The sequence below is a fragment of the Lynx canadensis genome, chromosome D2, assembly GCF_007474595.2.
Source record: "Lynx canadensis isolate LIC74 chromosome D2, mLynCan4.pri.v2, whole genome shotgun sequence".
Classification (NCBI taxonomy): Eukaryota; Metazoa; Chordata; class Mammalia; order Carnivora; family Felidae; genus Lynx; species Lynx canadensis.
In genome coordinates this window covers 25,193,832-25,215,814 of record NC_044313.2, presented here as the reverse complement: position 1 = coordinate 25,215,814, position 21,983 = coordinate 25,193,832, and the positions used below count along the sequence as shown (strand labels likewise).

The following is a 21,983-nucleotide window of genomic DNA, read 5'->3' as shown; positions in this document are numbered from 1 at the left end:
TTTAATGTTTATATATTCCTGGTGAATTTAACCTTTTACTATTCTTGAAATAAGTCCATTTGTCTTCAGTAATGATTTTTGCCTAATAAATATATCACCACTGGCTTTTTTGTTGTTGTTAATGTTTGCATGTTAGATCTTTTTCTGTCTTAATTTTACTTACTTTTAATTTTTAAATTTACTTTCAATGTTACTGTATTTTTAAAAACTTTTATTTACTTTCTAAATTTTGTTAATGTTTTTATTTATTTTTGAGACAGAGAAAGACAGAGCATGAGCAGGGGAAGGTTAGAGAGAGAGGGAGATACAGAATCTGAAGCAGGCTCCAGGCTCTGAACTGTCAGCACAGAGCCCAACGTGGGGCTCGACCTTACAGACTGTGAGATCACCACCTGAGCTGAAGTCAGACGCTTAACCGACTGAGCCACCCAGGTGCCCCTAAAAAACTTTTATTTACTTTCAATCTCACTGTATGCTTATGCTTTAGCTGTGTCACTTGTAAACAGTGCATAATTGGGTTTTGTATTTTTTTTTAATTCGGTATTGTAACCTTTGCCTTTTAAGTAAATCAATTATTGTTTTACTTTTATTGTAATTACTAATATTGTTTTACTTTTATTGTAATTACTAATATATATGAGTTTAAATATTACATTTTAATTTATGCTTTCTACTTTCTTACTTGTTTCTTTTTCTCTTCTTACCTTGTTTTGGGTTGCTCTTTTAAAAAAAGTATTTCACTTTCTCCATCTATAGTGTAGAAATTTCATCTACTGTTTCAGATCTTTTGGTGGTTACCTTAGAAGCTACAACATGTATGGGTGCCTGGGTGGCTCAGTTGGTTAAACGTCTGACTTTGGCTCAGGTCATGATCTCACGGTTCGTGAGTTCGAGCCCCGCATCAGGCTCTGTGTTGACAGCTCGCAGCCTGAAGCCTGCTTCAGATTCTGTGTCTCCTTCTCTCTCTGTCTCCCCCCACCCCGACTTGTGCTTTGTCTCTATCAAAAATAAATAAATGTAAAAAAAAAAAAAGAAGTTACAACATGTAAACCTAATTTATAAACACCACAAGGTTACTTAAAACCTTACTTTCTGCCTGGGAAAGTAAACAATGAAATTGAAACACTTTATTCCATTTACTCCTTGCCCTCCAGTTTACATTATTGTTGTCTAGGATTTTAATTCAATGTTATTTCTAAACCTAACTTCACATTATTTTTGCTGTTAGGCAGTGTTCATTTACATTTCTCTACACATTTACTGCTATTCATTCTTATAACACAATACTTCCATCTGGGATCATTTTCCTCCCGCTTGAAGTACATTCTTTAGAATTTTCTCTAGTGATGGTCTGCTGCTTACAGTCAGTTTTGGAGTGTCTAAAAATGCTTTTTTTCAACCCTATACTGAAAAGTACTTTCACTGGGTGTAGAATTCCGGGTGGTAGTTACCTCATTTCACTACATCAGGGGTCAGCATACTTTTTCTATAAAGGGACACAAAGTAAATATCTTAGGCTTTGCAGGCCATGTGATCTCTCACAATGACTTCATTCTACCATTGCAGTGTGAAAGCAGCCATAGACAATACATAAATGAATGGGTGTCACTGTGTTCCAATAAAACTTGATTTATAAAAACAAGCAGCAGGCTGGTTTGGGCTTACAGGGCAATAGTTTGCTGACCCTTGCTATATATGGAAGATAGCATTTCACTATTCCTTACTTACATTATTGCCACAGAGAAGTCAGCTGTTAGTCTAATTGAAATTTCTTGAAATAATCTGTTTCTCTCTCTGATTGCTTTTAAGATTTTCTCTGCCTTTGGTTTTCATGAATTTCACTTTGTTAAGTCTAAGTGTGGATATCTTTTATGTATTCTGCTTGAGATTCACTGGTCCTCTTGAATCTGTAAATTCATGTCTTTAATCAGTCTAGAAAATCTCTTTTTTAAAAATATCTCTTTAAATATTGTCTCTGCCTCACTCTCTCTCCTCTCTGGGATTCCAATTAAGCATATGTTAGAATTTTTCACTGTATCATTCATGTCTCTTACTCTCCCTTCTGTATATCCTATCCTTTTGCATCTCTAAGCTACCTTCTGGATAACTTCTGCTCTGTCTTCCAGTTCATGAATTCTCTGTTTGGCTATGTCCAATCTTTTGTCAGACATAGTCATTTAATTTTTACTTTGTTAGTGTATTTTTCTCTTTTAGAATTTTTATTTCAGTCTTTCTCTCTTCTGTTATGTTATGTCTTTTTAAAAATTTTTTTTTTTTACATTTTATTTATTTTTGAGAGAGAGAGACAGACAGACAGACAGACAGAGCACAAGTGGGGGAGAGGCAGAGAGACAGGGAGACACAGAATCCGAAGCAGGCTCCAGGCTCTGAGCTGTCAGCACAGAGCGCAACATGGGGCTCGAACTCACAAACCGTGAGATCATGACCTGAGCTGAAGTCAGACGCTTAACTGACTGAGCCACCAAGGCGCCCCTGTTATGTTATGTCTTTTATTGTTTCCTGTTCTCCATAGATATTTTAGGTTTGTCATTTATTTGTTAAAACTGTATTTATGAAAACATAGTTAGCATAATTGTTTTAACTTCAGATATTTACCAGAAAGTGAAATCTTTCCATATTTAAATTTAAGTTTCTTTTAGGTAGAAAATCATTGGTCTTTTTTTGTAATCCATCTAAGGCCATTGCCTAAAAATATAAACTGCTGCTAATCCTGACTGTTGAGGGTCATTCCACTAATTCGGAGCTGTTCTAACAGTATAATTGAGGTAGACATTTGGTTTTATCCTGCATTTACTCCTCTTCTCTCCTTCCCTTACAGAACCATCCATGACCCCAATCTCAATCCATGTTTGGTTGGGTTGACTCTACCCAGGGTTCAAGGGTAGGCATGTGACAGGCCTGATCAATGACAGCTTAGAATTCTCCTGGACATAGTAATTGCCACAGGGGTAGAGATGTGACCCAAGTAAGTACAATGAGTCTAAATTCCAGGACATTTTTTCCCAGCTGATGTCTTTCCACTAGGGTCACCATGAAGGTAGAAACATAAACTGGAGTTGCAGGAGGCCCCCTTGACATCTCAGGAAAGAGTCTGCATGGAAAAGGTGACAGCAGAGAGGAAACAGAGCCAAGATATGGCCACAAAACAAGGCCAGCAGCATCATGGGAGCCTCTGAATTCATGGGCTTGCCCTTTTAGTTACATGTACAAAAACAAACAAATGAACAGTAACAACAACAACAACAACAAAAAAACCTTTTGGTATTTAGGCCTTTTAAGTTGGGTATTTTTTCATTTGTAACCTAAGGGGTCACGACTAGTAGAGTATCACTATGCAGCACTATGCTTGTCATTCTTGGAGTGCAATGATAATAATAATAACAATATTTGAAAATTATACATCAAGAAATGCCATCTAGCATACCTTCTCTGTTTGAATCAGCAACATTTGGTAACTTGGAGAAAACATCATATGTTCCACAGGCTCTTCAACCTGAAGAAAATCCTCTATTTTGTAATGTAAATCTTTAATAATAAAAGAATACACAAAGCCATCCTAGAGACCAAAAAACAATGAGATAAACACAGAAAATCAGCCTCAGTCAATGCATGTATACTTTTCATGTCAAATGAGCTAAAACATATTGGCTACCGTCCACAGTTTATTTTGGAATCATCATCAACGTTTACATTATCTAGAATGCCCTCTTTATTTAGGCAACTTTTAACCATCTTTCCTGGCCTAGTGTCAATTTTATTTCTTTTGTGACACAAAATTTTGTGACCTAAAATTTTACTGATCTCCCCTTTCTTTGAACTCCTCTAGCATCTATCTTTTTTACCAAATTCTTCATTATATAGGAGGTGGGGCAAATGAAGCAGTTTATCATATGGCTTATGTATAGCAGTCTCCTTACTTCAAGGAACACTAGCCTTAATGTAATTATTTAATCACTATTATGCGTATTTCTTTTCTCCCTAAATGATTCAAAGGTAGGGCATGTGGTGTTTATTTCCTTTATATCTTCCCTTCGAGTTCCTCTCACAGTGCTAGTACCCAGTAAAAATGGGTTGGTTGGTTGTAAACAGACTTAGGTTAATTTAACTATTCTCAAGATGAATTTGAGTTATTTTTACAGTAGTGAAGAGACTTTGGACAAATTCATTCATCATTTCTAGATTAGATCCCACTATAACTAAAATAAATGGATTGGTGAGATGGCTGGATTCAGATACTTAAGACCTGGGGGATAAAACACGCAAGGTGTTTTCTCCAAACTCATCATCATTCTCCATAATTCATGGAGCAGATGCTCCCACCACTCTTTTAAACTAGTGTTTTTTTTTTTTTAATTTTATTTTAAAAATAATCTCTCTACCCAATGTGGGGCTTGAACTCACAACCCTGACATCAAGAGTCACAGGCTCTACTAACTGAGCCAGCCAGTTAGTAGTTAAAAACCCCTAAACTAGGTTTTTAAAAATGCCAAGGATGGGCTTGAGAAGGACAGAGCCAGAAAAGGCTATAAATGCAAACTAAATGTAGGAGGTGAGGGAGTGGGAATAGTCTGTTGCAAGGTTGGTGGGGTGATTATCAACTGAGTGTAGGTGTATGAGCTCCAAACTGCTTCTCATTGGTGGAGCTACATCTTTCACCCTGACATCCTTGCCTAACTACCCTCAGGGTCCTGGAAATGTGATCTCTGGCAATGGAAGAGACAAAGCTAACAGCAGTCTTGGGACATCAACCAGTAGAGCTGAGACTTTAGTGTAGGTTGGCTCCAAACCTTAGCACTAATTACAATACCACAGAAAAGCAATGTGGTCTGAGCCCTTTTCATACTTAACTGAGACTGTGTGCTCTAATAAATGATAGCAAAAACTCTGGAGTTTGACACACCTGGGTTCAAGCCTCAACTACCACATTTACTGGCTGGTGAACTCTGTAAGGCTTGGCTCCTTCCTCTGTATAAGGAGGATGTCAATAGTTCCTACTTGATAGGGTTATTACAAAAACCAGTAAGATAATACAAGGAAAGCACTTAGCATGACGCCTGGCACCAAATAAGCACCAAGTAAATGTAGGTCATTAATGCTAACTCTAATATGAACAATAACAATCTGATACATGTAAGCTAACTGGGTATGCACAAGAAGGTAAGCTGAAGCTTAGACAAAAGGTTCCATGTGTATCTGACAACCTAAGATGTTAAGTGCACAAACAGGCATGAAGTTGGGTGACAGATATTAATTAGGTGTTCTGGGGGACTTGGAGTTTTTAACTCTATTTTTGATTATTTGCAATAGTCTAGATACACGGCAGTTCATTATACTGTTCTACTTTTATATATATTTAAAACATTCTTCATATAAAAAGTTTTATAATAGCAAGCATCCAAAAAGGGAATAATTTTAATTAATAATCAGACAGAACCTGTTGTCCCAAATTATGGCTCATAATAGTAAGTGGCAACAAATGGAAGCTATATATACTCTTGAAAGCAATTAATTTTGAAGAAAAAATACATTACAATTCCAGAAATCAGCACGCCTCCCTTCTGATATGCCATGGTGACTGGATTAATCAGATGACATCCCTCTTTTGGCAAAGAAAAACAAGGTAAAACAGGTGACACATATTTAAAAGTGCAGTACAAAGCAATTAATTTCATTTTCTTTCCTAGTACTAGTCCTTTCTTTGTAATCCTTACCAAAAGTCAGCTTTCTATCAGAATATGTGCTATAATGCCTCCCAAGCAATGAATCATAAAAGATGCTCAGCATTGATTACTAATGTAAATCACAGGAATTTTTTTAAAGTTCTGTATCATCAGGTCTGTGTAACTAACACTGTAGAATTATATAGCAAATGCACTTTCTTATTCTAGGGAAGCGTTGTCAGAGATTTTAAGATGCCAGGAAAAAACAAATAAAATGAAACCTAAGTTATTATCAAGCTGCATACTTAAGGTTTGTACATTTTATGGTATGTAAATTCATATCTCAGTAAATAAACAAAAAAGGATAAAAAGAAAGTAAAAAGAAAAATGTTCTATAGGAACAAATGTTATTAATAACATATTGCCCTTGGGGGGGGGGGAATAACAAAAGTGTATTGCCTTTTATGTAGATAAACCATGACAACTATAAGATCAAAAGCCCATACAGCATCCATCAAATTACTTTTTTACTGTTACATGCTTGGCATTTTGCCAGATGCTAAGAAGCATACTGCCCTTTCCTTCAAAGACTATTCACCTCCCCATAGTTCCTTCTTTTCCAATCCGGGTGCCCCTGGATCCGAGATTCTTATGACTCCTGGCCTGGCCTAGGTACCTGATGCTTAGAGCCACCTTCTAGGATTATCCTTTTCTGAATTATGGCTAAACTAATCTTCCCATGCACAATTCCAGTTAGGGTACATCACCAGTCAGGAGTTTTTGATGTCTGCCCACTGTCAGCTCAATTAAGTAGAAACACCTTAGCTGGACATTCAAGGTCAGACATGGTATACATGTCCGTTTGTTCCCCACTAGCTCTGTGTAACACTCAATGCTTTCAGACAAACTGGACCACTTCTTGTATCACAACCTTCCCCAGTTTTCCTTGTCTATGCAGATACCATTGCCAGAAACTCCACCTACCCTCATCTCTGCTTGTGACAACCCAAACTTCAACGGCCATTTCAAATGTCACCTTCAAAATGACTTAACATGGCCTGTTTCCCTCATTTGAATTCACATAGCAATTGGTGAAATTTCTCTTTAATGAAATTATCTTAGTCTACCTGGATGTAATTGTCTACTTGTTTAATTCTCTTCAATAAAATAGAAATCTCTTAAGGGTAGATATTACAAAATCATATATTTGCCACTTATGTCACCTCTGAGGCACTTTGTGTGGTATCTTACACATTGTAGAGGCTAGGCAAATATTTATATGAAAGCATTTATAATATACCATGAAAATTATTAGGAATAGTATGCAAGAAGGAAATAGTGAACAATACAAGACTACGCATGATTAAGTCCTAAATTTTGTATAACATATTACAAATGTGACAACAGTTTGGAAATGAAGAACATTGCTTTAGAGTTCATTTTAAAAGGGAGGAGCCAAGATTGTGGAACAGCATGGAAGTTTTTTGTGTGTCTTGCATCCATGAAATACAGCCAGACCGACACTAAGCCATCCTGCACACCTAGGAAACTGATTTGAGGATTAACACAACAATCTGCACAACCTGAACCACACAATTCAGTAGGAATTCACCCCAAAAGAAAAAGCACAAAGAAATGACAGCCAGGGATTTAACCAACACAGATACAAGCAAGATGTCTAAACCAGAATTTAGAATCATGATAATAAGAATACTAGTTGGAATCGAAAGTAGATGAGAATCCTTTTCTGAGGAGATAAAAGAAGTAAAAACTAGTCAGGGTGAAATAAAAAATGCTATAACTGAGCTGCAATCATGGATGGATGCCATGGAAGGAAGGATGGATGATGCAGAACAGAGAATCAGTGATATAGAGGACAAACTTATGGAGAATAACGAAGCAGAAAAAAAAAAAAAAGAGACATTAAAGCAAAAGATGATGATTTAAGAATTAGAGAAATCAGTGACTCATTAAAAAGGAACAACATCAGAATCATAGGGGTCCCAGAAGAGGAAGAGAGAGAAATAGGGGTAGAAGGGTTATGTGAGCAAATCATAGCAGAAAATTTTCCTAACCTGGGGAAAGACAGAGACATCAAAATCCAGGAAGCACAGAGGACCCCCATTAGATTCAACAAAAACCGACCATCAATAAGGCATATCATAGTCAAATTCACAAAATACTCAGGCAAGGAGAGAATCATGAAAGCAGCAAGGGAAAAAAAGTCCCTAACATACAAGGGAAGACAGAGCAGGTTTGCAGTAGACCTACCCACAGAAACTTGGCAAGCCAGAAAGGAGTGGCAGGATATATTCATTTTGCTGAACAGAAAAATATGCAACCAAGAATTCTTTATCCAGCAAGGCTGTCATTCAAAATAGAAGGAGAGATAAAAAGTTTCCCAGACAAACAAAAATTAAAGGAGTTTGTGACGACCAAACCAACCCTGCAAGAAATTTTAAGGGAAACTCTCTGAGGGGAGAAAAGATGAAAATATAAATACATATATACATACATACATACATACATACATACATACATACATACCATAAGCAACAAAGATTAGAAAGGACCAGAATACACCACCAGAAACTCCAACTCCACAAGCATCATAATGGCAATAAATTCATGTCTTTCAGTACTCACTCTAAATGTCAATGGACTCAATGCTCCAATCAAAAGACAAAGGGTAAGAGAATGGATAAGAAAACAAGATCCATCTACATGCTGTTTACAAGAGACCCACTTTAGACCTAAAGACACCTTCAGATTGAAAATAAGGGGATGGAGAAACCATCTATCATACTAATGGTCACCAAAAGAAAGCCAGAGTAGCCATACTTATATCAGACAATCTAGACTTTAAAATAAAGACTGTATCAAGAGATGCAGAAGGGCATTATATCATAATCAAGGGGTCTATCCACCAAGAAGACCTAACACTTGTAAACATTTATGCGCCAAATGTAGCAGCCCCCAAATATATAAATCAATTAATCACAAACATAAAGAAACTCATTGATAGTAATACCATAAGAGTAGGAGACTTCGGGGCACCTGGGTGGCTCAGTCAGTTAAGTGGCCGACTTCGGCTCAGGTCATGATCTTGCAGTCTGTGAGTTCGAGCCCCACGTCGGGCTCTGTGCTGACAGCTCAGAGCCTGGAGCCTGTTTCAGATTCTGTGTCTCCCTCTCTCTGACCCTCCCCCATTCATGCTCTGTCTCTGTCTCAAAAATAAATAAACGTTAAAAAAAAATTAAAAAAAAAAAAAGAGTAGGAGACTTCAACACCCACTCACAGCAATGGACAGATTATCTAATCAAAAAATCAACAAGGAAACAACGGCTTTGAAGGACACACTGGACCAGATGGATTTAATAGATATATTCAGAACATTTCATCCTAAAACAGCAGAATACACATTCTTCTCCAGTGCACATGGAACGTTCTCCAGAATAGACCATATACTGGGACACAAATCAGCCCTCAGCAAGTACAAAAAGATCAAGATCATACTGTGCATATTTTCAGACCACAATGCTATGAAATTCAAAATCAACCACAAGAAAAAATTGGAAAGATAACACATACTTGGAGACTGAAGAACATCGTACTAAAGAATGAACGGGCTAACCAAGAAGTTAAAGAGGAAATTAAAAAGTATATAGAAGCCAATTAAAATGATAACATCACAACCCAAAACCTCCAGGACACAGCAAGGGCGGTCATAAGAGGAAAGTATATAGCAATCCAGGCCTTCCTAAAGAAGGAAGAAATATCTCAGATACACAACCTAATCTTATACCTTAAGAAGCTGGAAAAAGAACAGCAAATAAAACCCAAAGCCAGCAGAAGTCAGGAAATAATAAAGATTAGAGCAGAAATTGATGCTATCGAAACCAAAAAAACAGTAGAACAGATCAATGAAACCAGAAGCTGGTTCTTTGAAAGAATTAACAAAATTGATAAACCACTAGTCAGTTTGATCAAAAAGAAAAAGGAAAGGACCCAAATAAATAAAATGAAGAATGAAAGAGGAGAGATCACAACCAACACAGCAGAAATAAAAACAATAATAAGAGAATAGTATGAGCAATTATACGCCAATAAAATGGGCAACCTGGAAGAAATGGACAAATTCCTAGAAACACATAAACTACCACAACTGAAACAGAAAGAAGGAGAAAATTTGAACAGACCCATAACCAGTAAGGAAGTCAAATTAGTAATAAAAAAACTGGGGTGCCTGGGTGGCTCAGTTGGTTAAGTGGCCAACTTCGGCTCAGGTCATGATCTTGCGGTCCGTGAGTTCAAGCCCCACGTCAAGCTCTGTGCTGACAGCTCAGAGCCTGGAGCCTGTTTCAGATTCTGTGTCTCCCTCTCTCTGACCCTCCCCCATTCATGCTCTGTCTCTGTCTCAAAAATAAATAAACATTAAAAAAAAATTTTAAAAAAAATCTCTCAAAAAACAAGAGTTCAGGGCCAGATGGCTTTCCAGGGGAATTCTACCAAACATCTAAGGAAGAGTTAACATCTATTCCTTTGAAGCTGTTCCAAATAATAGAAACGGAAGGAAAACTTCCAAACTCTTTCTATGAAGCCAACATTACCTTGATTCCAAAACTAGACACAGATCCCACTAAAAAGGAGAACTATAGACCTATTTCCCTGATGAACATGCATGCAAAAATCCTCAACAAGATATTAGCCAACCGTATCCAACAATACATTAAAAGAATTATTCACCATGACCAAGTGGGATTTATATCTGGGATGCAGGGCTGGTTCAATATCCACAAAACAATTAACATGATTCATCACATCAATAAAAGAAAGGACAAGAACCATATGATCCTCTCAATAGATGCAGAAAAAGCATTTGACAAAATACAGCATCCTTTCTTGATAAAAACCCTCAAGAAAGTAGGGATAGAAGGAGCATACCTCAAGATCATAAAAGCCATATATGAATGACCCAATGCCAATATCACCCTCAATGGAGAAAAACTGAGAGCTTTCCCCCTAAGGTCAGGAACAAGACAGGGATGTCCACTCTCACCACTGTTATTCAACATAGTATTGGTATTCTTAGCCTCTGCAATCAGACAACACAAAGAAATAAGAGGCATCCAAGAGGAGGATGCCAGGAGGAAGTCAAACTTTCACTCTTCACAGATGACATGATACTCTATATGGAAAACCCAAAATATTCCACCCAAAAACTGCTAGAATTGATTCATGAATTCAGCAAAGTTGCAGGATATAAAATCAATGCACAGAAATCAGTTGCATTCCTATACACCAACAATGAAGCGACAGAAAGAGAAATCAAGGAATTGATCCCATTTACAGTGGCACAAAAAACCATAAAATACTTGGGAATAAATCTAACCAAAGAGGTGAAGAATGTATACACTGAAAACTATAGAAAGCTTATGAAAGAAATTGAAGAAGACACAAAAAAAATGGAAAAAGATTCCATGCTCCTGGATAGGAAGAACAAATATTGTTAAAATGTCAATACTACCTAAAGCAATCTATATATTCAATGTAATCCCTATCAAAATAACACCAGCATTCTTCACAGAGCTAGAACAAATAATCCCAAAATTTGCATGGAACCAGAAAATACCCCGAATAGCCAAAGCAATCTTGAAAAAGAAAACCAAAGCAGGAGGCATCACAATCCCGGACTTCAAGTTATACTACAAAGCTGTAATCATCAAGATAGTATGGTATGGGCACAAGAACAGACACTCAGATCAATGGAACAGAATAGAGAACCCAGAAATAGACCCACAAATGTATGGCCAACTAATCTTTGACAAAGCAGAAAAGAATATCCAGTGGAATAAAGACAGTTTCTTCAGCAAGTGGTGCTGGGAAAACTGGACAGCGACATGCAGAAGAATGAACCTGGACCACTTTCTTATATCATACACAAAAATAAACTCAAAAAGACCTAAATGTCAGACAGGAAGCCATCAAAATCCTCGAGGAGAAAACAGGCAAAAACCTCTTTGATCTTAGCCGCAGCAACTTCTTACTCAACACGTCTCCAGAGGCAAGGTAAACAAAAGCAAAAATGAACTACTGGGACCTCATCAAAATAAAAAGCTTCTGCACAGTGAAGGAAACAATCAGCAAAACTAAAAGGCAACCAACAGAATGGGAGAAAGTATTTGCAAACGACATATCAGATAAAGAGTTAGTATCCAAAATCTATAAAGAACTTATCAGACTCAACACCCTAAAAACAAATAATCCAGTGAAGAAATGGGCAAAAGACATGAATAGACACTTCTCCAAAGAAGACATCCAGATGGCCAACTGACACATGAAAAAATGCTCAACATCACTCATCATCAGGGAAATACAAATCAAAACCCCAATGAGATACCACCTTAGACCTGTCAGAATGGCTAACATTAACAACTCAGGCAACAACAGATGTTGGCAAGAATATGGAGAAAGAGGATCACTTTTGCATTGTTGGTGGTAATGCAAGCTGATGTAGCCACTCTGGAAAACAGTATGGAGGTTCCTCAAAAAACTAAAAATAGAACTACCCTATGACTCAGCAATTGCACTACTAGGCATTTATCCAAGGGATACAAGTGTACTGTTTCAAAGGGACACATGCACCCCCATGTTTATAGCAGCACTATCAATAATAGTCAAAGTATGGAAAGAGCCCAAATGTCCATCGATGGATGAATGGATAAAGAAGATGTGGTATATATATACAATGGAGTACTACTCGTCAATCAAAAAGAGTGAAATCTTGCCATTTGCAACTACGTGGATGGAACTGGAGGGTATTATGCTAAGTGAAATTAGTCAGAGAAAGACAAATATCATACGACTTCACTCATATGAGGACTTTAAGAGACAAAACAGATGAGCATAAGGGAAGGGAAACAAAAATAATATAAAAACAGGGAGGGGGGCAAAACATAAAAGACTCATAAATATGGAGAACAAACTGAGGGTTACTGGAGAGGTTGTGGGAGGGGGTATGGGCTAAATGGGTAAGAGGCACTAAGGAATCTACTGAAATCATTGTTGCACTATATGCTAACTAATTTGGATATAAATTTAAAAAATAAAAAATTAAATTAAAAAAAGAATTTGTTTTAAAAAAACATATAGGTGCTAATCTGTAGCAATCTCTGGGATTTAACTCTGGAGCCAAAGGATGAGTAAAACACAGTTCTTGACTTCAAAGAATTGATGTTTAGTGGGAAACACAGACATGCACATGGGACACTGTGAAAGCACAGGATGAGGCTCTACCAAGGGAGCAAGTCTCAATGAATCCCATACAGGGTCACTGAATTTCACCCTAAGGTTGGGGTGAAGACAGGGAAGGATCCACCGAGGATGACCTCATCAGGTAGACCAGGAAGAGAAGGGCATCTTAGACAAAGATAACTACAAATGCCAGCAGGCAGAATTTGGAGGCAGCACAGGAATAATGAGAACTTCTCTAAGACTTATGTGGGAGAAGCTGGAACTGGGAAGGCAGGCCACAAAAGGGGTTCACTTTGTAGAGAGCTATGAGACGGCATTGTGGAGGCAAGGTTAAAGAGAACTTAGCCTGGAGGGTACAGGTGACAGTGAAAGGAAGCCAGGGTTGGGGCAGGAAAGTCAAACCTAATGGCTTCAATGAAGTCTAAGCCAGGGAATGGGAGTAAGAGTAGATGAGGGGCACTGTCCTAGGGGAAACTTGCTGTAGGTGGTGGTATTGAGCTGGGAACTCAAGATTTCAGAGAGTAAATTGGCAAGAGGGTGAGCTAGGAGGCATGTCTGTGAAAAGACAGGAAGAAATTACTGGCTAGATCAGAAAACTCAACCTGGGGAGTAGAAGGAAACAATACAAATAGAGCAGGTAGGATCAGATTAGAGAGAGTGTAGAATCAAGGCAAAACAGTCACTGAATTGCATGTTGAAATGGTCTTCAAGGGGGCGCCTGGGTGGCTCAGTCGGTTAAGCGTCCGACTTCGGCTCAGGTCATGATCTCACGGTCCGTGAGTTCAAGCCCCGTGTTGGGCTCTGTGCTGACAGCTCAGAGCCTGGAGCCTGTTTCAGATTCTGTGTCTCCCTCTCTCTCTGCCCCTCCCCTGTTCATGCTCTGTCTCTGTCTTAAAAATAAATAAACGTTAAAAAAAATTGAAATGGTCTTCAAGAAGGACAGTTTGGCAAGGATGAGATGCCTGCTTTGGGTTAGTGTAGATTAAGGCCAATGAAGTCAGTCCTAAGGTTGCTGCAGAAATCAAGAAGTGAAATAATAAGAGGAATGGAGAGTGGAATAAGTGGAATGGAGAGTGCATTGCACAAAGTGGGGAGCTCGCAATGACCAGTCTTCCTTCTCAAAAGGTCTATACCTAGCTCCTAGACCCAAAAGGTCTATACCTAGCTAATGAGTGGACATTAGCTTCTGTGACTAAGGGCAACCCTGGCCACAGCTGATGGGACCAGGAATGGACATCAGATCTAAGGAAAATAAATCCAATTCTCTTAGAAATTCTAATCAAGGAACACAAGATAATTTTCAAGATGGCAGTTGAACTTAAAAGAGGTCATTGTGGAAAAAGGCCTTGAAAGGGGTGGAGGGCAGGAAAGGGCATAATTTGTTGATTAAACAAAATAGGCATATGTATGGGAAAGGATATAGCATAGTAGCTAATAACTTGAACTCTGGCATTCCCTATCAAAATAATGTCAGCATTCTTCACAGGGCTGGAACAAACAATCCTAAATTTGTATGGAACCAGAAAAAAATCCCAAATAGCCAAAGCAATCCTGAAAAACAAAACCAAACCTGGAGGTATCACAATTCCAGACTTCAAGCTGTATTACAAAGCTATAATCATCAAGATAGTGTGGTACTGGCACAAAAACAGACACATAGATCAATGGAACAGAATAGAGAACTCAGAAATGGACCCACAAATGTATGGCCAATTTATCTTTGACAAAGCAGGAAAGAATATCCAGTGGAAAAAAAGACAGTCTCTTCAGCAAATGGTGCTGGGAAAACTGGACAGCAGCACACAGAAAAATGAACATGAACCACTTTCTTATACCATATACAAAAAAAAAAACCCTTGAAACAGATAAAAGACCTAAATGTAATACAGGAAGCCATCAAAATCCTCGAGGAGAAAACAGGCAAAAACCTCTTTGATCCTGGCCGCAGCAACTTCTTACTTGACATATCTCCAGAGGCTAGGTAAACAAAAGCAAAAATGGACTATTGGGACCTCATCAAGATAAAAAGTGAAGGAAAAAATCAGCAAAACTAAAAGGCAACTGACAGAATGGGAAAAGATATTTGCAAATGACATATCAGATAAAGAGTTAGTATACAAAATCTATAAAGAACTTATCAAACTCAACACCCCAAAAACCAAATAATCCAGGGAAGAAATGGCCAAAAGACACGAATAGACATTTCTCCAAAGACGACACCCAGATAGCTAACAGACACATGAAAAGATGCTCAATATCACTCATCAACAGGGAAACAGAAATCAAACCCACAACGAGATACCACCTCACACCTCTCAGAATGGCTAAAATTAACAGATGTTGGTGAGGATGTGGAGAAAGAATGCTTTTGTACTCCTGGTGGGAATGCACTCCAGTGCAGCCACTCTGGAAAACAGTATGGAGGTTCTTCAAAAAATTAAAAATAGAACTACCCTATGGCTCAGCAATTGCACTACTAGGTATCTATCCAAGGGATACAGTTGTGCTGATTCAAAGGGACACATGCACCCCAATGTTTATAGAAGCACTATCGAGAATAGCCAAAATATGGAAAAAGCCCAAATGTCCATTGAAGGATGAATGGATTAAGAAGATGTGGTATATATATATACAATGGAATATTGCTTGGCAATAAAAAAGAATGAAATCTTACAATTTGTAACAACAAGGATGGAACTAGAGTGTATTATACTAAGTGGCATAAGTCAGTCAGAGAAAGACAAATATCATATGACTTCACTCGTGTGGAATTTAAGATACAAAACAGATGAACATAAGGGAAGGGAAGCAAAAATAATATAAAAACAGAGAGGGATACAAACCATAAGAGACTCTTAAATACAGAGAACAAACTGAGGGTTGCTGGTGGGGTGTTGGGTGGGGATATGGGTTAAATGGGCAAGGGGCATTAAGGAGGGCACTTGTTGGGATGCGCACTGGGTGTTATATGTAAGTGATGAATCACTAAAGTCTATTCCTGAAGTCATTATTACACTAAATGATAACTAACTTGGATTTAAATTTAAAAAATAATAAAATAAAATAACTTGGACTCTGAAGTTCTTTTAAGTAGGCTTCATGTCCAGTGCAGAGCCCAATGTGGGGCTTGATTTCATGACCCTGAGATGAAGACCTGAGCTGAGATCAAGTGTTGGACACTTGGGGTGCCTAGGTGTCTCAGTCGGTTAAGTGTCTGAATGTTGGTTTTGGCTCAGGTCATGATCTCATGGTTCCTGAATTTGAGCCCCATGTTGGGCTCTGTGCTAACAGTGTGGAGCCTACTTGGGATTCTCTCTCTCTCCCTCTCCCTCTGCCCCTACCCTGCTCATGCACTCTCTCTTTCTCTCAAAATAAATAAGCTTAAAGAAAAAAAAAAGAGTTAGACACTTAACCAGCTGAGCCACACAGGTGCCCCAATGGACTCCGAAGTCTTATTGCTTGTGTTCAGGTATTAGTTCCACAGTTTACCAGTTATGTGAATTTGGGAATTTTCCTTAATCTCTCAATGCTTACGTTTTTTTCATCTTTCTCATGGAGATGAAAATGTATCTCTTTATAACGTTGTTTTGAGGATTACATGAAATATACACATAGAGTGCAGCAGAATGCCCAGAGCATAGAACACTAGCTAGAAGGAACATGCACAAGACTTGGTAATTAACTATGGGATAAAGGAAAAGAAAGAATCAAAGAGGTCTCCAAGCAAGAGAAAAATAAGGAACAAACATCCATTTTCAAGTGTAAAACCATCACCAGTGGCTACATTTCTGGGAATAACGAAACAAAGTAGTTTCTCACCCCTTGATGTCGTATCTTCTATCTTATTAAGTATAGTCACCTTCAAGGTTTCTGCATTAACCATTAAAAGATGACCCTCTTCACAGCCAATGTATAGGTCATTTGTTGGAGTCCAGCAATGCATAGTTGGGTGAAGCAAAGGATACAGATCGTCTTTAGGCTTTAGGAAAAGATTAGAAACCTTGTGTTAACAACATATATGGCTGTGGTACCAGGTGGCTCATTCAGTTAAGCGGCGGACTTGAGCTGAGGTCATGATCTAGCAGTCTGTGAGTCGGAGACCCTCATCTGGCTCTGTGCTGACAGCTCAGAGCCTGGAGTGTGCTATGGATTCTGTGTCTCCCTCTCTCTCTGCCCCTCCCCCACTTGCACTCTGTCTCTCTTTCTCTCTCTCAAAAATAAATAAACATTAAAAAAAAGAAAGAGAGAGAGAGACAACATTCATGGCTTAAGAGCCAGAGAAATACCCAACAGAATAACTTCCAGAAAGAAACAAATGAATATGGACTTATATCCTTTCAATTCATTGGTCCTGTTTGCCAAGAGCTAAGTGAACTTACTATTCCTTGCTCCACTTATCATTCTATATTTTAATTCACTAAGAATATATAAGATGGTCTTGCCAGCATATTTGGAGCTCTGGTGTCACAGGGTTTCATGAAAATTTTAAGTAATAACTCCTACACTGCTTCTTGGGAGACTTTTTTGCTATCTCGAATCTAAGAAAGACATTGTCTGGCTAAAATCACCCTGAGGAAAACTTTTGCCATCATTTCACCCTCCTGATTCTTCAGGGGGCACAGATATGATTTTCCTTGAGTGGTCATGGAGAAGTTGACCCAGATCCTCTGGCATAGTTTTAGGGGAAATGAAAAGAGGACACGTGCTTGATTTTGGTGGCCTAATTTGGTTCATGAAACATCCTATGTGATTTTGATACCATGAAAAACTCAAAGAGAAAGACACAACATCTATGGAATGTGCCTAAAAGAAAAGCTGGCTTTGGGAAGTAAGAACAATATGGACCAAGGATCTAAGGCAAACTTTTCCTGTAAAGGACCAGGTAGTGAATATTTTAGGCTTTGTGGACCACATACGTCTCTGTCACATATCCCTTTTATTTTTTTTTAAACACCCCAATAAAAAATGCAAAAACTATTCTTAGCTTGGGGCCATATAAAAACTGGCCACAGTTTGTTGATCTCTGCCTTAGACGGTAATACCTCAGTAATATGGCCCCTGCAGCTTTAAATACTCATGTTCCACAGGGGACACGCTCTTCTGTCAGCACAGAGCAGGTCTCCTCATAAGTTAAGGCCTCCCTGCTTTCCTTCCTGGAGGTCAAGGCAGCTGTGGCAGCTATTTTGGGCATATGCCCCACAGCACTGATTAAAACTATGAATTCAGAATACATAACACAGGACTGCTTCCTTTCTAGTTAAACAAATCAAATATACTAGTTTACTTACTTAGTTATTACTGTCTGAGCTTTTGGTTATACTATAGCACTGTTTAGAATTGCATTAGCTAGAAAGTAACGTTTTTGTTATCTTTAGGATCCTTACACCCATTGGAACAGAAAAAAATTTTAATAAGCTACTGGCCAAATTAACAGAATTTTTGAATACCTTGAGACCTCCATGTTTATTTCATTCTTTCATTGACTTTTTAATTCATCTAAAAAATATTTATTAAACACTTACTACATTCCAGGTACTGTTCTAGGCACAGGGATGTAGCAGTGAACAAAACAGACACACACACACACACAAATCTCTGCCCTCATGGGGCTTATGTCCTGGTGAAGGGAAACAGAATAAAAATAAGCTAAGAAGTTAACCATATAGAATATTATATGTTGACAAACGCTGTGGATAAACATAAAGCAGAAGTTGGAATAGGTTCTACAGTTGGGGAATACTGCAAACCTATTAAACAGTAATTTTTCCATTAGAAACTCCTCAATATATACAAGCTACCTTTCTAATAAATACTCAATTACTTGAACAATGTAGTATATACTGTTCTTTTAATTTAGGAATGATTTGTAGATCCAAGGTAAAGCAGGTATACTGCTGTCAAAGTATTTCTACTAGATTCCTAACAGACATAAATTTGTTACATAACTTGTATTTAAACATTTATTGGATGTTGCTGATACACCAGGCATTGTGCCAAGTCCTAAGGGATCCCTCTTCTCAACAGGATGATCACTTAGGTGAGGAAGAAGTATTAACAAATATCAGAATCAGAAAACATGATAGGTTATAGCAGAGGAATGTTTAAATATCACAGGAGTGTTGATGAGAAAGCAATTGGTTCTTTTTGGTGGAGTGAACAAAGTATGGAGAAAGAGTTATCATTTGGAATGGACCTTGATGACTAAGGCAAAAATCCAACATAGCAGCAGTCACCATGATAATTTTTTAAAAGGATATATATATTTTAATATAATTTATTGTCAAATTGGTTTCCATACCACACCCAGTGCTCATCCCAACAAGTGCCCTCCTCAATGCCCATCACCCATTTTCCCCTCTCCCCCACCCCCCATCAAACCTGTTTGTTCTCAGTATCCAAGAGTCTCTTATGGCTTGCCTCCCTCCCTCTCTGTAACTTTTTTTTCTCCTTGCCCTCCCCCATGGTCTTCTGTTAAGTTTCTCAAGATCCACATATGAGTGAAAACATATGGTATCTTTCTCTGATTGACTTATTTCACTTAGCATAATACCCTCCAGTTCCATCCACGTTGCTGCAAATGGTGGGCATGAAATAGATCAATCATGACCAAAGTCAATATATCAGAGTATAAGCATATATAAATCAATCATTGACCAAAATCAATATATCAGGGTATAAGGATATATTGACTTTGGTCAATGATTGATCTATTTCATGCCCTCATAGCCTTGGATTGTTAAAAAATAAATACTGGATTAATAATCTGGCCACCCTATGGGCCAAAAGGGGGGGCAAAACCACTCAAAAGGATTAAACTGCTGCTGATTAGTGACACATTTGTGGTGTCTAATTGAGATTTGACTCCTAGGGAAGAGTTACTCACTGAATGCCATTATTTAATCACGATTATTTAAAAGTTTCTTGGGTTGTCTTGATGACATCTAACCTTAGGCTATATATTACAAAGGGACAGACTCTTACCTGGTATGGCAATGGGCTGAAAAACCTTTTAAAAACCCACACATATCTAGTTCTCACATCAGTGAATCTATGGGTATGCAACGGAAAGTGAGGATTACAACTTGGAGTTTTCTGGCCTTAATATGTTAAACTAGTATTGTGTGTGGCTTTTCTTACTTTAAGATAAACCTGAGCTTGTCTTTCTATTACTCTCTTCATCAATAAATATGTTCTGTGCCATTGAAAAATGAATGTGATATTATATGGATTATGTGAGCAGAAGCAATAATTTTAAATTCTAAAAATTCTGAAATTTTAAAAGAAAATAGTGTTTAAAAATATTTGTTGTAATGCCACCCCATTTTTCAGCTCTCTGGAATCACAAATCAAAAATTTTGGTCACTTGAAGACTGAACATGAAAATTTTGAGTCTAACTCAATATTGCTTTAGAAAATGTAAGCATCTGGGGTGTCTGGGTGGCTCAGTCGGTTAAGCCTCTGACTTCGGCACAGGTCATGATCTCACGTTTCGTGGGTTCGAGCCCTGTGTCGGGCACTGTGCTGACAGCTAAGGGCCTGAAGCCTGCTTCAGATTCTGTGTTTCCCTCTCTCTCTGCCCCTCCCCTGCTTGTGTGCTCTCTGTCTCTCTCAAAAATTAACATTAAAAAAAATTAAAAAAGAAAAAAGAAAATGTAAGCATCCAAATATGTTTCAGAATACTTGAGTTTATAAAAGGAATTCCTATTTACTTACTTCTATTGTTTTTAAGGTAGATGGAAAAAGAAAACTGGACACTTGAGATTAAATTCATTATCTTGGATCCAGTTTCTGCCCAGATAACATCTGCCTTTGATTTTCCCCTACGGTACTGCTAGATACTGTTTCTCATGCCTTAAATAGGTTGTGTAATGTGAGGCAGGCCTATAATGTTGGCTACAAGAGACATAATGGTAGTATTTAATGTTTGTAATTTTGCAAAAGTTCATAGCTTATCAATTTTTAAGACTCCTCTTATACAGATCAATTCATTACTGATTTCTTTGCCATTGGTTGATAGCCAAGTCACAAGAAATGTCATTCAAACAAAGGAAAAGAATCAAGACATTTGAGATCTATTTTTGGTTATGCTTCCACTCATTGTATAGACATTAATCAATGTTTTAGCCATTTTTCTCACCTTACTTATCTATAAGATGAAAAAGTAAATATTGGAAAGCTTAATTTCCAATATAAATGTAAAGTACATGCTTTATTAATATTCCCTGTGTGATTTTAAAATGTGGAACTTTAGGAGCACCTGGGTGGCTCAGTTTGTTAAATGTCCAACTCTTGATTTCAGCTCAGGTTATGATCTCATGGTTCGTGGGTTCAAGTACCATATTGGGCTCTGTGCTGAGAGCGCACAGCCTGCTTAAGATTCTCTCTCTCCCTCTCTCACTGCCCTTCCCCTGTGCACATATGCACTCTCTCTCTCTCTCTCTCAAAAATAAATAAATAAAATAAAATAAATAAAAATGTCAAACTTTAGCATTAAAATTCTGTTTTCAGAAAAAAAAGGTTAAAATTCACTGAGTATAAAAGTCCGAGGAAACAAAGATGTCTGTTTATTATGAGCATTAAAAAAATGGTGACTCCACATTTCAGTACTTAATGAAGGCATTTTATAGCATTTTTCAAATGATAAAGACAGATGCCTGAATTTTACATATTTTATGTAGGGTTCATCCTGCTGGTGCAAATGTGAAAGATGAGGGCTCCTACAGAATTTTACTGCAGAAGAAAAGATTCAAGATAGTTGAAAATGTGGGTTTCTAGGCATCAAATACTAAACGTAGAAACATTTTTTTCAAGTTGTAAACCCTGATGGTTCATCTATTTGTATTTACTTTGCTGCCCCACTGTGGCTGAGCGTGGTTGTATTTCTAAGGCTAGGATTTGTCCTCTTAAAAGGAATTGGTGGTTTTCAGTATTGAAAAAGTGAATAATTGTCATCCTTTAGAGGAAACACTAAGAGCATACACAACCTTTTCTCTTGGTGGCGAGAAATTTTTAACAAACTAATTACCATGTTGAATTATTTTTAACATC

The 21,983-nt window shown here is 37.8% G+C and overlaps 1 protein-coding gene across 2 annotated transcripts in view; it reads right to left on the bottom strand.

The window, feature by feature from the left end:
• The window catches only part of CFAP43 (cilia and flagella associated protein 43), a 121,429-nt gene that overhangs the window by 83,888 nt on the left and 15,558 nt on the right, over positions 1-21,983 (bottom strand). For both annotated transcript variants that reach the window (XM_030335032.1, XM_030335034.1), the window contains exons 6-8: positions 16,755-16,914; positions 5,553-5,620; positions 3,446-3,577 (exon numbers count right to left, since the gene is read on the bottom strand). In XM_030335032.1, coding sequence (XP_030190892.1) covers positions 3,446-3,577; positions 5,553-5,620; positions 16,755-16,914 — 360 coding nt within the window. The remainder of the gene's footprint in view (positions 1-3,445; positions 3,578-5,552; positions 5,621-16,754; positions 16,915-21,983) is intronic.